This window comes from Pseudopodoces humilis, chromosome 33 (genome assembly GCF_049639895.1).
Source record: "Pseudopodoces humilis isolate 2021_Gansu_Grassland_sample_001 chromosome 33, ASM4963989v1, whole genome shotgun sequence".
Taxonomy (NCBI): domain Eukaryota; kingdom Metazoa; phylum Chordata; class Aves; order Passeriformes; family Paridae; genus Pseudopodoces; species Pseudopodoces humilis.
This window is the reverse complement of record NC_142232.1, coordinates 652867-670228: the sequence shown is the minus strand read 5'-3', so window position 1 is coordinate 670228 and position 17362 is coordinate 652867. Positions and strand designations below refer to the sequence as shown.

Here is a 17362-nt window from a genome sequence, read left to right as displayed (position 1 = left end):
CTGTCCGGGCCGCTGCTCGCGGGGCACAGAGAGGGGCCCGGCCGTGTCCCTCCAAACCTCCCTGGGAATCAGCCCAGAGCCCTCAGCCTTCCTTGTGCCCATCCCCGGGGCCCCTTGTCCCTCCCAATGGCTCCCGTGGCTCTCCCAGTCCATCCCAGCCTTTCCCAGTGACCCCGCCTGTCCATCTCGCCCCTCCGTGGATCTTCCGCCCCTCAGCCAATCAGAGCGCGTCTCTCTGATGACTCATCAGTTGCCGGGCAGATCCACAGAGCCGAGAGCCCCGCGCTGGACTCGGCCTCCCAGTGCCGCGCACTTCATTCCCAGTCCCTCCCAGTGCCACCACTGTCCCTCTCAGTGCCACCATAGTTCCTCCCACTCCTTTTTAGCCATCCCCAGTCTATTCCTAGTTCATTCTCACTTCACTCCCAGACCTCTACCCCCTCATCCAGTGTCCCAGTATCCGCTCTGATTTTTTTCAGTGCCACCCCAGTCCCTCCCAGTCCATTCCCAGTCCCTCCCAATGCCACAGCTCTCCTCTGCACTCTCTCCCAGTGCTCCCAGCGTGTCCATCTCGCTGGTGCCCTCGAGCTCCCAGCCCGGCCCCGGCCGCCTGCTCTGCTCCCTGATGGATTTCTCCCCTGCCCACATCCAGCTGAGCTGCTCCCAGGGCCAGCAGCAGCTCTCGGGCCACGTGCTGGCCACTGCCGTGCTCCCCAGCGGGGACTGGAGCCAGCAGCTCCTGGTGCTGCTGGAAACCGCCCCCGGCAATGCGGGCTCAGCTCCAGCTGCCAGGTGGAGCACGTCAGCCTGGAGCACCCCCTGAGCCGGCACTGGGGCACGGCCCGGCCCCCACAGCGCCGGGGGCAGCGGGGGAGGCACTGGGGGGGCTGGGAGGGGGATTGGGGGGTGCTGGGAGGAACTGGGAGGGAGTTTGAGATTGACTGGTTTAAACTGGGAGATGGCTTTGCGGGTCAAGAATAGCTGAGAAGGGGATTAAAGGATGTTGGGGAGGGTGGGATGGGGTTCTGGGGGTCCTGGTGGACACTGGGAGGGAGTTTGGGGGTGCTGGGTGTCACTGGGAGGGATTTGAGTGAGCCTGGAGAAGCTGGAAAAAGATTGGGAATTGGAAAGCAGGGATTGGGATGAGGTTGGTTGTGCTGGGAAGAGACTGGGAAAAGTTTTGATGAGTCCTGGTGGGGCTGGGAAGGGACTGGGAGAGGGTTTGGGGGTCCTGGGGAAGTGGGGGGAAATTGGAAGGGGCTGTGGGATCCTGAGAGGAACAGGAGGGGCTCTGGTGGGTCCTGGGGAGGCTGGGAAGAGACTGGCAGTGATTTACCAAAATAGCAATATTGATCCAGTATCAACATCAATTTGTTAATGGACAAAAAACCTCTCCAACAGTTTAAAGTTACAAAGTGGATGTTTAATCACAGCACTGGGCGAGTCCAGGAGTCATACCCTTAATACACACTGCAAGTTGACAAAAGATTCCAGTGTCTATTTATTTACAAAAGTCTTGAATATCCAAAATACTAATACATATTAATACTAATACATATGCGTAATGCTAACATTTCCCATTCCCCACTTTGGATTAAAATGTAATTCACGGTAATGAGTTTAAAAAGTCATTACACCTGCATGGTTGGCTCCCTAATTTGAGGAGGGGGTCGTTTTGGCAAGTAGGGGTCATCAAGAGATGAAGGAAAGCTGCTCTTCCTTACTCTCACCTTTCTACATTTACAATGGTTGACATTACAAATGACATTTGGTACAATTCCAGTTTCCTCCCTTGTGACTTTGAAATGGTTTTCCAGATGTAAGGTCTGTGATCTTCCTGAACCCGTTTATCAGTTCCTCTTTTCTCATTATAAGCACAGCTGAACAAACATACAATGACAAGTAATTTTTTACCTAAGTCCAAGATTCATTATCTCAAATCCTGCTTCTCACTTAATCATTAACTCTTAACTACTTTCAGTAAGGCCTATCTCTAGCTAAGTTGCATAATTTTTCTAAAATTGTTTATTTTTTAAAATTAGTGACTCCAAAGGAGGTTTCAGAGGGTCCTGGGTGGGCTGGGGGAGATTGGGAGGGTGGTTGGAGGGGCTTGGGGTGTCTGTGAGAGGTTTTGGGGTCCTGACCCCTGCAAACCTTTCAGGGATGCCGTGAAACGTGTCCTCTGCCCCCTCACGGTGTGTGTTCTCCCCTCGGGCCCCCCAAGCCCGGTGTCACCCCCTTTTCTCTGCCCACACAGCTCCTGAGGGAAAAAGGTTCTCGAGGGTTTAAAGGCAACAATTCCTATTGTCATTCTGTATCCCATTGGATTTTCATTCCCCTGCTTTCATCCAGGTGCCCACAGGGAGCCAGGAAGATGTGGAGCCTCCCAGCCAGGTGTCTTCCCAACACGGATCACCAGGACCACGGATCACCAGGGCTCTGCCCAACGGGGGTCACTGGGGATCATCCAACGCCGATCCTCCCATGGGGGATGGAGCTGGAGCAGCGCACGAAGCTCTTCCCGCACTCGGGGCACTCGCAGGGCTTCCCTTACTGGTGCCTCCGTTGGTGTTTGGTCAAGTTAGATCTCTGTGAGAAGCTCTTCCCACACTGGGGACACTCGTAGGGCCTCTCCCCAGTGTGGATGCGCCTGTGGACGGTGAGGTTACCGTTGCGGTTGAAGCCCTTCCCGCAGTCGGGGCAGCGGAAGGGCCTCTCGTCTGTGTGAATCCGCTCATGTTTGAGGACATCGGAGCTGGTCTGAAACCTCTTCCCACACTGGGGACACTCGTAGGGCCTCTCCCCAGTGTGGATGAGCTGGTGATTTCTCAGGGTGGAGCTCCACCCAAAGCTCTTCCCACATTCCAAGCAGGTGTAGGGCCGTTCCCCCGTGTGGATCACCTGGTGTGTCATCAGGTTAGATGTGTTGGTGAAGCTCTTCCCACATTTCCCACACTCATAGGGCTTTTCCCCAGTGTGGGTCATCTGGTGTTTCCTCAGGGTGGAGCTCTGGCTGAAGCTCTTCCCACATTCCCCACACTCATAGGGCTTTTCCCCAGTGTGGGTCACCTGGTGCTCGATTAGATTAGAGCCGTACCTGAAACTCTTCCCACATTCCAAGCACTTGTGGGGCTTCTCCCCCAGCTCTGAGCTCCGGCTGGATCTCTGGCCGTGTTCCTGGCACTGGGGGGATCTTTCCTCCTCGCAGCTCCCTGGACTGGGTTTGCAGCCCCTCCTCGTGCGGGATCTCTGGGCCTTTTTCTTCTCTTCCATCTGAACACACTTTGGGAACATAAAATCCTGGTTCAGGGGAAAAAAAACAACAGGAGAGCACCTTGGACTTGGGGTTCCTCCTTGCCCAAGTTCATCCCAGGAAGTCATTGGGCATCTTGTGTCTGTAACAATCTCTAAAACACTCTAAATCTCTAAAATTCAGCTTAAACATCCTCCAAACATCAAGACAGAGATCAAAAACTCATCAAACAACAAGATTCAGGCAAAATCCCCTCCAGAATAGAAAGGCTCAGTCCTCACAAGAAACCCAAAGCACCAACATTTAGCCCAATAAAGCTGAGAAACACCAAGATTCAGCACAGTGAAAATCATGGATCCCCCTCCTTGGTCACCCGCTGCATGTGAGGGGGAGGGGCATCGCACCTGGGGCTGGGGGAGCTGGAGATACAGGGAGGAACCTTGTGCTGCTTCATCTTCCTACTCCTCCTCCCCCTCCTGGGTACCTACTCTACCTCACACTCCTCCTCCTTCTGCACAACCCAAGGTACATATATTGACCATTTTGTTCTGCACCCCTGCTTCTCCTTCCCTTCTCCTCCTGCCCCCAGGCCCAGCACCCACTGCCGCCTCCCTCTTCCCCCCCAGTCCCACAGCATCCCACCGCAGGGGCACGGATGGAGCTGGGCCAGCTCGGCCTGGGGCAGCGCTGGGCTCTCGGCCGCTTCCGCCCGCACTCGCTCCCCACTGCAGCCGCTCCCGCCACCACAGCGCGGGGGGGCCCGGCCTTGGCGCTCCCCCCTCCCACCTCCCCAAATTCCCCTCAAGGGGGGCGCCAAGGCCCGGGGGGGAGGGGCGCAGCTGGGCTCCAGCTGGGCAACGCTGGCAGCTGCGGCTCTGCCTGGACACTGATGAGTCATCAGCGCCGCGCGCTCTGATTGGCTCAGCCCTGCCTGAGCCCTGCGCCTGCACCAAGGGGGGACACCCTGCTCCAGGGGGGATGGCCCCAAAACGGGGGAACCCCAGCAAAGGAAGAACAACAAAGGCTCTTTACAAACTGATCCCGTCAACCTCATTGCACATAGGGCCAGGGACGTGGACATAAGGAAGTGACAGGAGGAGCCATCAGCTGCACAAAATGTTATTAATTGATGACACAGACTGCTGCTCAGCCAAGGTCCTGCTAAATTCATCAACTTCCAGAAGAACAACAAAGACTTAACACAGCCATCAATATCGTTAGCTATACAAAAGTGGGGTGCATATTAAGGGGGTATGTAGGAGGTGCATTGGGAAGTCTGTACCTCTCCAGGACTTCAGACAATGGGGAAAGGGAGAGGGAGATGTGACCAAGAAAATTAGGATGAAAAGGAGGCTGTGTCTGCCAACAACTGGAAAGACCCCATGGGAAATGTCCCATGGCCTCACCCTTTTTTATGAATGAAATTACTGTGACAGGACTCCTCTGTCTTCCTTGTGGACAGAAACCTCTGGGGATGTCAATTTTTCCACACACCTTGGGGCTCCTCCGCAATTCCTTCCACCGTCCGGGCCGGCGGGCAGTGAGTGCAGCTGAAGGTGCCTCACCCAGTTTGGGGGATCGGCTCCCTCGGCTGGCGGCGGCACCGGGGATTGATTGGGTACCCGAGAGTGAGCAGGAGACAGACGAGTGACGGATCAGGGGGGCTCTCAAGAGTCGGCAGGGAGAGAGCACTGAAAATCTCAGCAGTGACTCCAGTGGCATCTTCGGGGAGTAAACATGGCAGGGCACCCAGGGAGGGGACAAAAGGGAAAGCCAGAATGGGGTCCCAGCAAAAGGGATGAGGATCCCAAAATATCTCTCAAGGGTCCCTTGGGAGCATGTGGAGGTCGTTTGCACATTCTCCCAGAGGGAATTAAGGACATGGACACCCAGGGGGGCAAGAAGGGAAGTCCAGAAGGGATTTAGACAACAGGGGATGGATGGTGTTGGTGTGCTGGGAAGGGATTGGCTGAAGGGGAGTGTGCAGGAATGTGCTTAAGGCAAGAAGCAACAGGAGGAATCTATGGCATAAGAAAAAGGTTGATGGAAAGGAAGAGGAAGAGAAAAATACTGAGGATTGGGATGTGTTTCAGAAGGGTCTTATCCTCAGAATTTGCCAGCTGACTCAGATCCTTTGTATCCCAGTTTTCCAGGACAGGAAAAGAAGGAGGTCAGGATTTCAGGGGGTTTCTCTGAGCTGGGAGCGGCAGGAGCGGGCGCAGAGCTGCGGCACCGGGAGCACGGGCTGGGGGCCTGTGGGGAGCTGTGGGGCCGGGCCGGGGCTGTGGGGCAGCCGGGGCTCAGCGCCGGGCGCTGCCTGAGCCCAGCACCCCCCGGGCAGGGCCGGCAGTGGCCCCCGGCCCCCAGGAGGCTGCGGGACGCCCCGGCCGCTGCCCGGCCCCGTGGAGCTGCCGGCCCTGCCCGCCGGGGGGGCCGCCTTTGGACACTGCGGCAGGACAGGGACCGGCTCTGGGATACGGGCTGGGGAGGGGAGCCTCAGCACAGCGAGCACGAGGAAGGAACAGCTCAGAAATGGGGATTAGACCTGCAAGGATCCACATGATCTTTTAAGCATTTCCTGGTGGGTCCCTGGAGAAAGGAAGGATTTTGCAGAAAGCTCAGCAGCTGCCACAGGATGAGCACCCCCAGGCACTGAGGGGGGCTGCAGCAGGGCCAGAAGAAGCCCCTGCAGCACTTGCTCACAAAGGCTCAGCAGCTGAATGCAGCAAGGGATGAGCAAAAGGCCAAGCTGAAGGCAAAGGCCATGGCACAGTTCCTACAGCCCCTGAGGGATCAAGCCCAGGGCCCAAGGGGGCCCCAGCACCCAGGGGACACCCTCGGCCACAAGCACCTGGCACAGGCATTGCCCTCCTGGCCAGGGGACAGCCCACCCAAACAGCCCCTGGCAAGGAATCAGCCTTCCAGCTGCAGGGCACAAGGACACTGCAAGCACAGACAGGAGCACCCTCAGCACGAGCAAGTCCAGCCCTTGATGGACACGGATTCTTAGCGGTGGCACAGCTCCCATTCCACCAGGGACCCACCACACTGCAGCCCTTGGGAACATTCAGGGTGGCTCTGGATCCAGAGGAGACCTTTCCTGATGGACACAGGGGCCTCTCCATCCACTCAGAATCTTGCACTTAAAGGGGGGAAAATTGTTATGGAATATTTTAATAATTAAGGCAATAAGTGGGAAAGGTGAGTGGGTGTGTTTTATTCAACCACTATTAGCAGATGGGGGGGATGGGTTTAAAATGCAGGAGCTTTTATTTGCTCACAATTGTGATTGTAATTTACTGGGAAGGGATTTGATGGCTAAATTGGGAATGCAAATTAATGTTGCAAAAGGTGATACAGAGGCTGGTTCTGTTGTACCTCTGTGTCAAATGTCTGGCAGAGCCTAGGCTGAAGTGAACCCACAAGTGTGGGCAGCCCCAGGGAAATGGGCAAAATTAGATATGGAGCCTCTCCAAATTTCCCTGAAGCAACCAGGACAAGAGGTGTCGAAAAGCAATCCCCTGTTCCAAGGGAGGGAAGGAAGGGCTCACAGCCTGTCTGTGAGTCCTGCTCAAGGCACGGCTTTGGGAGCCAGGGATGGCTCCCTAGAATGCTCCTATCCTGCCAAACAAGAAATCCAATGGAATCCACAGAATGCTGCAGGACCCAAGAAGAAGAAATGAGATGATGAAACCGAGGCACCCCACAGGCTCAGATCCTTACACCATCCTCAACCAGGTGCCCTCCTCACACTGCTGCCATTCAGAACTTGATGCAAAAGATGCTTTCTGGGGATCTGCCCACTTCCAGAGGATGCAAACACAATTCTGCCTTGGGCTGGCAACAAGAGGTAGAAGGGAAAATGCTCAAGACATGGACGGTCCTTCTGCAGGGATGCACGGAAGCACCGGCCTGATTGGGGCAAGCCTTGCAGGAAATATCAAAGGAATTGACCTCACCCCCAGGGACTGGCTTAATGCAGGATGTTGGTGACTTGCTCCAGTCAGGAGGACAAGGAGAAGAGGTAGAGGAAGCCTCTGTGAAATGGCTTCATTTTCAGGCTAAAAAGCAGCTTTGAGTATCTGAAAAAAAAGGAAGAGCAAATGGTAGAGAAAACGATTAAATATTTGGGACCTATTTTGACTGAGGGTTTGTGGTGTATTGACCAAGAGAGGGTCCAGGGAATCTCAGAAATAATGTTTCCCAGGACTAAATAGTAGCTGCAGCAATTCTTAGGATTAACTGGGAATTGCAGGAGCTGGATTGAGGATTCTCTCTTCTAGCCAGAATATTCTGTGAATTTTTTACCCCCAGATAGTCTCAATGTTATGGGGTGGACATAAGAAAGAGGACAAAACTTAACAAAATGAAAAATTAAAATGATTGATGCCCCAGCCATGGCTCTTCCAGACTCAGAAATTTGAACTGGAAGGGAATATTAAACAGGCCACCCCTGAGCCTGCACTGAAGGCAACGCAGCAGCAGCCAGGGCTCCCCAGCGGGGGAAGCCCCTGGGCCTGCCCACAGATCCTCTGCTCAAATCCTCGGCCTGGGCACCCTCCTTTGCCATCTCCAGCCACTGCGGGACAATCCTTGCTCTCACTCTTGCAGCTTCAGGCCTTTCTGTGCCTGCCCTCGCCACAGCTGCTGGGGAAGGCACCGGGACAATTCCACTCTGCCTCTCAATTCCACTCACACTCTGCCCTGCCTGGGATTAGCTGCTGGCAAAATAGACCAACTTTAAAATGGCTTCAAATCTTATTTCTCTAAAGGGACTTGGTTTGCCTTTGCCTTGGGGAAAGGAATTTTAAAGGATTTTTTTAAAGGGATGTTCCAGCACTTGGCAGAGATGAAATTAACATCTCAACAGACTGGGAATAGCCCAAAAGATTCTCCCCAAGATAACGACCATCAACAAAACATCAACACCCAGCAGCAAACATCAACCAACATCTACCCCAGACACTGCCCCAGGCACAGCTGGAGACACCTGGTCTGGAAAAGGCTGAGCAGGAAATCCAGGAGTGCCCACCTAATTCACATCACAGGCACAGAAATCCGGGTGCAACAGGAAACCAAATCCTAACAACTCCACACCTTCAAACCAATGAACATTAAACCAATGGATTTCTATGGAGTCAGAGTGTATAAATTTAGGAAACATCTAGTCAAACTCATGTGCCATGGAATGATTTTCTCTGCACATCCAGCCTATGTGTGCATGAAATTATTCCTGTTGCACATTCTGGCCAGAATCAAGTAATGCCTTTTTTCTCTAAAGACATTGTTGAAGAGTTCTTGCTTTTCACAGTTCCAGTGAAAGGACTACACCATTAGAATAATTTTTCATACAAATTTTACTTCTATATTGCCAGTTATTTTTTGGACAATGTTGTGAGAATCAGTTTTTAGTCCTAGCAGAAGAAAAAGAAAGTACTTAATTGCATTGTAATTTTTCTTTTTATGTTTGTGTGTGGCTCATAGTGATGGCAAAATGATGGTATGAGTTATCTTATGTTCACATTTAATCTGCATTTTGAAAAACTAAAAGAGCTTTAAAGATGACCCTTTTGACTCATAAACCTTTAATAGAATATTTTTTTGTCAAAAAAAAGAAAAGGACCAAAGAAGGCACCAGCAGGGAATTGGGGAGAACACTTGAATCACCCACAGCTGCCCAGGAAAAGAAGCTTTGTTCCAGGCAGCCAGGAGAGGAGCTTTAGAAATGCAAATTAACACTGATGGCCCAAAGCCTGCACAATGGCCCAGGGGCTTCCTGCCTGCAGGAGGAATTGGGCTGATTCCCTCTGCCCCTCAGCCCAAGCTCTGCCTGCTTGCACAGATGGAATTTGCACAGCTAAAGGCAGAGCCCATTGTGAGGATATCTGACTCTGCAACACAAATTGGTTAAGCTGCAAAGGAAAACAGAAAATGGAGAATGTTGTGAAAACTTCACTAAAACAAGTGGGGGGGAATCATCCCTGTTCCCACTCCAACATGTGCTGTCTCTGTCTATGTTATATAGGGTGTACCAGACCACTGGGGATTATTTGCTACCACAAGTTCAGGGAAATCAGTTGGGAATCCAAGTATGTGATGATTTAGTGAGAGAAAAGCTGACAATTGATGCAGTCCTGGCTGGAGGGAGCACCCAAAAATGGGGAAAAGATGAACGGCCACCAGAACAAATCCTGCAACACCATGGACCAGACCCTGGAACCCAAAGAAATTCGTATCAGATACCAGAGAAACCATTTAGCATTTCAATGGGATAATCAGATTACAGGATGTCATTGAAATAATAACCAACCAGACAGCTCCATCTCCTGACCTTCCTCCCAACCAATCCACTCAGATGAGGAACACAACATTTCACCGTGGGATGGGATCACATTATCTATTAGCAGAAGGAGGCAGAATTTCTGGAAAAGTAAATGACTCAAACTGCTATTGACAAATAGATGAGAACAGATAGCAAAGGAAACAAGAAAGCAGCTCATGAACCAGTCCAAATGAGGAAAGGATCGGAATGGGAAACGTTTTTGTGCTTCCCCGGCAGACCATGGGTTAAAGAAATGCCAGACAGAGCTGTTCCTCTTGAAACCTACACACCAAAAATCCTGTAACTCAGGGATTCCTCCCAGAAAAAAATCTGCTAGGGTCTTCCCAAATTGATTTAAAGGGGGGATGGGACCCCCAGACTGAGCAGGAGGAGCCTGGAACCCCCAAATCCAAGCATGGGGGAAGGGGTTGGAGATTGGAGGGACGATTGGGAAGGGGCAAGAGTGGGAAAAAGAGAGGGCTGGAACCCCAAAGCGTGGGGGAGGGTGCTGGGAAACCCAAATTGCATTGAGAGGGGTCAATGGACTGGGGGAACGATGAGAAAGGTGGAGAGAGGAGAGGGAAAGGTGGGCTTGGGATGAAAGAAACGTGGTTCCCTGTCCCGCAGCACTCGATCCCTGGAGCGATTCCCTGCGGCTTGTGGGGAGGAAGATCCGCATTGGGGGGTCCCCAAGCCCCCTGCCCATCCCAGCGTGTCCATCTCGCTGCTGCCCTCCAGCTCCCAGCCCGGCCCCGGCCGCCTGCTCTGCTCCCTGATGGATTTCTCCCCTGCCCACATCCAGCTGAGCTGCTCCCAGGGCCAGCAGCAGCTCTCGGGCCACGTGCTGGCCACTGCCGTGCTCCCCAGCGGGGACTGGAGCCAGCAGCTCCTGGTGCTGCTGGAAACCGCCCCCGGCAATGCGGGCTCAGCTCCAGCTGCCAGGTGGAGCACGTCAGCCTGGAGCACCCCCTGAGCCGGCACTGGGGCACGGCCCGGCCCCCACAGCGCCGGCAGGGGCTGGCAGGACACCGAGGGGATTTGGGGCTCCTGGGCTTAACTGGCAGCCCCTCCTTGAGAACCCCTCTCCCCCTGTCCCAGCTCCCCTCATCCCCCTCTCCCAGCCCTTTCTCACCGCCTCCCGGCCCCGCTCCGCTCACCCCAGAGCTCCTCGCCAGCAGCCGAGAGATGGAGGAGGAGGGGAAGGAGGGGAAGGAGGAGGAGCGGGAGGAAGAGGAGGGGTAGAGGAGGAGCAGGAACTGCAAGAGGAGCAGCAGAGGAGGCCCCACGTGCGTCCATCGCTCTCTGGATCTGCAGCCCCTTCGCGCCGGGAGCATCGGGCCCCGCATCCCGCAGCTCACCGGGGACGGGAATGACGGATTTGTTTGTCTTTACAAACCAGCTGGGGCTCTGCTGACAGATGAAACCAGCACTGAGCGAGAAAACAAACAATGGGATGGATTCCACTGATTGATGAATGGAAAACGATATTTGCCTTTACAAACAAACTCTAAGTTTGCTGGTAAATGATACTGGATATTGAAAGATGAAGGAGGCAATGGGGAAACACCATAAATTCCATAAGAATTAAAAATGAAGACGCAGGGTTATACACTGTAGGGGAATCTTAGTTATCAGGCGTTCTGGGAAATCTGTACCTCTCAAGTACCTCAGGCAAAGGGGAAAGTGAGGGAGATGGAGCTGGGAAACTGGGATAAAAAAGAGGCCTTGACCTCCAAGAATTTGAGAGACCCCAGGGGAATTCCCCATGGCCTTTTCCTCTATATGACTAAAGTAAAAGGGCTCCTCTGTCTCTTGGTGTTTCTGGATTAATTTTCCTGACAGCTGGAAGGAGGGACACATGAGGGGAAGCTGGTTTTAGAAGTCTTCCTTTCCTTCTCATGATTGTGCTCTGAGTTTTTGGAGTTTACAGCCAGAAGTCTTCCTCTTTCCACACTCATCCACCGGGTTTGGGGCGGTTTTCCCCTTTTGGGGGAAATCAAAGCAATGCACTCATGGTCCTAATTGAACGTGGGAGAAGTGAGGCTCCAGGGCTTCCCGCCGAGCCGGAGCCACCCAGCAGCCAGGGCTGGGCAAGGCGGGCCGGGAGGTGCGGAGAACTTTGTTTGTGTTGGGAGCTCAATGGCGGCTCGGGCCGGGCCCGTTCCAGGGCTGTTCCTCATCCCCGCCTTTCCCCTCACGCAGCCCGGGGCGGGCCCTGAGAGCGCGGGGCGGGGCTGTGCCGTGTGCAGAGCCCGCCGCTGGCTGCGATTGGCTGCTTCTGCCGTCACTCGTGGTTCTGGCGCGCGCTGATTGGGCAGAGCGGGGACAAGCCCGGCCCCGCTGGCGCCCCCAGGGCGGCCGTGGCTTGGGAGAGCCGCCATTGCCGGAGCGTCTGTGCGGGCCCGGCAGCGGCGGCAGCAGCGGCCGGAGCCCGGTGAGGCGGCGGCGGAGCTCGGAGGCGGCCCCGGCCATCGCAGGTGGGAGCCGCGCTCGGTTCTGCGGGGGCTCGGGGCTCGCTGCGGGCCCGGGAGGGGGCGGCAGGGGGCTGTGGCGGGTGGCTTGTGCCGTGGCCGGCCCGTGTTGGCCCTGGGCTGAGGGCGCTGCGGGAGCGGCTGCCCGCGGTCTCCTTGCCGCTGGGGCCTCGGCAGGAGGCGGTGGCGGAGCAGCGCTGGCTCGTCCCGCTTCGTGTCGGGAGGCCGGAGGTGGCTGCGCTGTGCCCGGGGCTGGGCGGGAAAATTCCCGGCGCCAGAGGTTTGTGTGGCCAAAGGAGGCAGAGGAGTGGTGTGCGAGTGACTTTATTGCTGCCCAAAGGGAGAGGCCATGGGGCATTTGCCATGCGCTCTCTCCAGGTGTTGGAGGACGCGGCCTCGTTTTTGTCCTGATTCTCCCGGCCGCATGTCCCTGTCCCTTTGCCCAACACTGGCGGAGGTGCTTGGAAGGTTCCCGATCCGCCTGCTGCATGTCCTTTTTGTATAACATCCGATATTCCTGGCTCTGTGAAGTGTTTGTTCTTCTGGAAGTTCAGGAATATATCGACATTTAGTCTGAGCAGCAGTCCTTGTGAATTAGTAACATTTTCTGAAACTGGTGATTTCTCCCATTGCTTCCTTATGTACAAGTCCCTGGCCCTGTCTCCAAGCAGATTCACTCATTGCCTCTGTTTATTCTTCCTGGTTCTTCTTTGGTTTTGGGATTGCTGTCAGTGCCCTCATTCTCTGTCCTTTTGTAGCCGTTTGTGGCTCAGGAGCCCTGGCTGCCACCTGCATCCCCTGGCTCAGCTGCTGAATGAGCTGCACTCAGCAAGGTGTGGTGCATGGTAAAAAGATGAGAGTTGCTGTAGCACATGAGAGGAGAAACAGCATTTGTTTAACCCGTGGTCTGTGAGGGAACCACAAAACTGTGTCCCATTCCCATCCTTTCCACGTTTGAACAAGTACATGAGCTGCTTTGCTATTTCCTTTGTTATCTGTTTTACTACTTTTCCGTTGCCATCCATTTGCCAAGAGTAGTTTGAGTTGCTTAACTTTTGCACAAATTTTGCCTCGATTTTCTGCTAAAAGATAATCTGATGCCATCCCACGGTGAAATGTTGTGTTCCTCATCTGAGTGGATTGGTTGGGAGGAAGGTCAGGAGCTGGAGCTGTCTGGTTGGTTATTATTTCAATGACATCCTGTAATCTAATTATCCCATTGAAATGAGAAATGGTTTCTCTGGTACCTGATATGAATTCATCAGGGTTCCCAGGGTCTGGTCCATGGTGTTGCAGGATTTGTTCTGGTGGTCGTTCATCTTTTCCCCATTTTTGGGTGCCCCCTCCTGATATGCGAAATAAAAAGAACTCTATAACTCGCAGAGTAGTTATAAGAGTAAGTATGAATTTATTCAGCGCTGAGGTACATGTGGGATATCTCCTCTGAAAAGCATGCACACCTTTTTGATTTGGTTTTCTCTTTTTATCTTTTACAGACTAGGTTTACAAGATACGCCTAATACATATTAATTTTTTAACTCTGCTTGTCCTCACTTCATATTACAATTAACTCCATGCCCCTTTCAGTCCTTTGGCCACATTTGGAACTTTAAATCCGTTCTTTCAGGCTTAGGTTCTGAAGAATCTCCTTTATCTTGTGGTGCCATTGTCTTTGCATCTTGTTTGTGTATTCTGGCTCCTTATCTTATCTTGCAGTCTGACTCTCTTCTTGTTCTTGTGGATCAGAGTGTCAGGGTATGGTTTTTGTCAAACCCCCCTTTTACTCAAGCATTTCTTTGTGTTTATTTCCTAATTTTTAATTTCTGTTTCACTCCAGCCAGGGCTGCATCAATTGTCAGCTTTTCTCTCATTAAATCATCACATACTTGGAATTCCCAACTGATTTGCCTGAACTTGTGGTAGCAAAGCTTCTCTTCCTGGGCAGCTGTGGGTGATTCAAGTGTTCTCCCCACTTCCCTGCTCGTGACTTCTTTGGTCCTTTTCTTTTTTTGACAAAAAATATTCTCTTAATGGTTTACGAGTTAAAGGGTCACCTTTAAAGCTCTTCTAGTTTTTCAAAATACATCTTAAATGTGAACATCAAAAAACTCATACCATCATTTTGCCATCACTATGAGCCACACACAAACATAAAGAGAAATTACAAAGCAATCAAGTATTTCCTTTTTCTTCTCCTAAAACTAAAAAGTGATTCTCACAACCTTGTCCCAAACAGAACCTACAATATAGAAGTAAAATTATTATGAAAAATTATTCTAATGTTGTAATCCTTTCACTGAAACTGTGAAAAGCAAAAACTCTTCAACAATGTCTTTAGAGAAATAAGGCATTACTTGATTCTGGCCAGAATGTGCACCTGGAATAATTTCATGCACATGTTGATGGTCGTTATCTTGGGGAGAATCTTTTGGGCTATTCCCAGTCTGTTGAGATGTTAATTTCATCTCTGCTGAGTGCTGGAAAATCCCTTAAAAAAACCCTTTAAAATTCCTTTCCCCAAGGCAAAGGCAAACCTAGTGTGAGCAGAGAAATAAGATTTGAAGCCATTTTAAAGTTGGTCTATCTTGCCAGCAGCTAATCCCAGGCAGGGCAGAGTGTGAGTGGAATTGAGAGGCAGAGTGGAATTGTCCCGGTGCCTTCCCCAGCAGCTGTGGCGAGGGCAGGCACAGAAAGGCCTGAAGCTGCAAGAGTGAGAGCAAGGATTGTCCCGCAGTGGCTGGAGATGGCAAAGGAGGGTGCCCAGGCCGAGGATTTGAGCAGAGGATCTGTGGGCAGGCCCAGGGGCTTCCCCCGCTGGGGAGCCCTGGCTGCTGCTGCGTTGCCTTCAGTGCAGGCTCAGGGGTGGCCTGTTTAATATTCCCTTCCAATTCAGATTTCTGAGTCTGGAAGAGCCATGGCTGGGGCATCAATCATTTTATTTTTTTCATTTTGTTAAGTTTTGTTCTCTTTCTTATATCCACCCCGTAACATTGAGACTATCTGGGAGTAAAAAATTCACAGAATGTTCTGGCTAGAAGAGAGAATCCTCAATCCATCTCCCGCAATTCCCCGGTAATTCTAAGAATAATTCCAGCTCCATTTTAGTCCTGGGCAATGTTATGTCTGAGTTTCCCTGGGCCCTCTCAGACTCAATACACCACAAGCCTTCAGTCAAAATAGGTCTCAAACTATTTAACCATTTTCTCTACCTTTTGCTCTTCCTTTTTTTTCAGATACTCAAAGCTACTTTTTTGCCTGAAAATGAAGCCATTTCACAGAGGCTTCCTCTACCTCTTCTCCTTGTCCTCCTGACTGGATCAAGTCATCCACATCCTGCATTAAGCCAGTCCCTGGGGGTGAGGTCAATTCCTTTGATATTTCCTGCAAGGCTTGCCCCAGTCAGGCCGGTGCTTCCATCCCTGGCTCCCCAAGCCGTGCCTTGAGCAGGACTCACAGACAGGCTGTGAGCCCTTCCTTCCCTCCCTTGGAACAGGGGATTGCTTTTGGACACCTCTTGTCCTGGTTGCTTCAGGGAAATTTGGAGAGGCTCCATATCTAATTTTGCCAATTTCCCTGTTGCTGCCCATACTTCTGGGTTCACTTCAGCCTCGGCTCTGCCAGATATTTGATCTTGATCCTTTCAGGTCTAATCCCCATTTCTGAGCTGTTCCTTCCTCGTGCTCGCTGTGCTGAGGCTCCCCTCCCCAGCCCGTATCCCAGAGCCGGTCCCTGTCCTGCCGCAGTGTCCAAAGGCGGCTCCCCCGGCGGGCAGGGCCGGCAGCTCCACGGGGCCGGGCAGCGGCCGGGGCGTCCCGCAGCCTCCTGGGGGCCGGGGGCCACTGCCGGCCCTGCCCGGGGGGTGCTGGGCTCAGGCAGCGCCCGGCGCTGGGCCCCGGCTGCCCCACAGCCCCGGCCCGGCCCCACAGCTCCCCACAGGCCCCCAGCCCGTGCTCCCGGTGCCGCAGCTCTGCGCCCGCTCCTGCCGCTCCCAGCTCAGAGAAACCCCCTGAAATCCTGACCTCCTTCTTTTCCTGTCCTGGAAAACTGGGATACAAAGGATCTGAGTCAGCTGGCAAATTCTGAGGATAAGACCCTTCTGAAAAACATCCCAATCCTCAGTTCTTTTCTCTTTTTCCTCTTTCCTATCATTTTTTTTCTTACCACATGGACTTCCCCTGCTGCTTCTTGCCTTAAGCACATTCCTGCACACTCCCCTTCAGCCAATCCCTTCCCAGCACACCAACACCATCCATCCCCTGTTGTCTAAATCCCTTCTGGACTTCCCTTATTGCCCCCCTGGGTGTCCATGTCCTTAATTCCCTCTGGGAGAATGTGCAAACGGCCTCCACATGCTCCCAAGGGACCCTTGAGAGATATTCTGGGATCCTCATCCCTTTGCTGGGACCCCATTCTGGCTTTCCCTTTTGTCCCCTCCCTGGGTGCCCTGCCATGTTTACTCCCCGAAGATGCCACTGTAGTCACTGCTGAGATTTTCAGTGCTCTCTCCCTGCCGACTCTTGAGAGCCCCCCTGAGCCGTCACTCGTCTGTCTCCTGCTCACTCTCGGGTACCCAATCAATCCCCGTTGCCGCCGCCAGCCGAGGGAGCCGATCCCCCAAACTGGGTGAGGCACCTTCAGCTGCACTCACTGCCCGCCGGCCCTGACCGTGGAAGGAATTGCGGAGGAGCCCCAAGGTGTGTGGAAAAATTGACATCCCCAGAGGTTTCTGTCCACAAGGAAGACAGAGGAGTCCTGTCAGAGTAATTTCATTCATAAGAAAGGGGATGAGGCCATGGGACATTTCCCGTGGGGTCTCTTCAATTGTTGGAGGACACGGAGTCTTTTTCATCCAAATTTTCTTGGTCTCATCTCCCTCTCTCTTTCCCCATTGACTGAAGTCCTGGAGAGGTACAGACTTCCCAATGCACCTCCTACATACCCCCTTAATAGGCACCCCACTTTTGTATAGCTAAGGATATTGATGGCTGTGTTAAGTCTTTGTTGTTCTTCTGGAAGTTGATGAATTTAGCAGGACCTTGGCTGAGCAGGAGTCTGTGTCATCAATTAATAACATTTTCTGGAGCTGATGGCTCCTCCTGTCACTTCCTTATGTCCTCGTCCCTGGCCCTATGTGCAGTGAGGCTCACGGGATCAGTTTGTAAAGAGCCTTTGTTGTTCTTCCTTTGCTGGGGTTCCCCCGTTTTGGGGCCATCCCCCCTGGAGCAGGGTGTCCCTCCCCCCTTGGTGCAGGCGCAGGGCTCAGGCAGGGCTGAGCCAATCAGAGCGCGCGGCGCTGATGACTCATCAGTGTCCAGG

General features: G+C 52.9%; 1 protein-coding gene and 1 pseudogene across 1 annotated transcript in view; one reads left to right on the top strand and one right to left on the bottom strand.

Moving 5' to 3' along the window:
* LOC102100760 (uncharacterized) overlaps window positions 1–3287 on the bottom strand; it is a 16569-nt gene extending 13282 nt beyond the window's left edge. The window contains exon 1 of the mRNA XM_088068945.1: window positions 2709–3287. Within this exon, the coding sequence (XP_087925071.1) occupies window positions 2709–3273 (565 nt within the window). The 5' untranslated portion in view covers window positions 3274–3287. The remainder of the gene's footprint in view (window positions 1–2708) is intronic.
* LOC148182306 (uncharacterized) overlaps window positions 1–17362 on the top strand; it is a 702689-nt pseudogene that overhangs the window by 131662 nt on the left and 553665 nt on the right.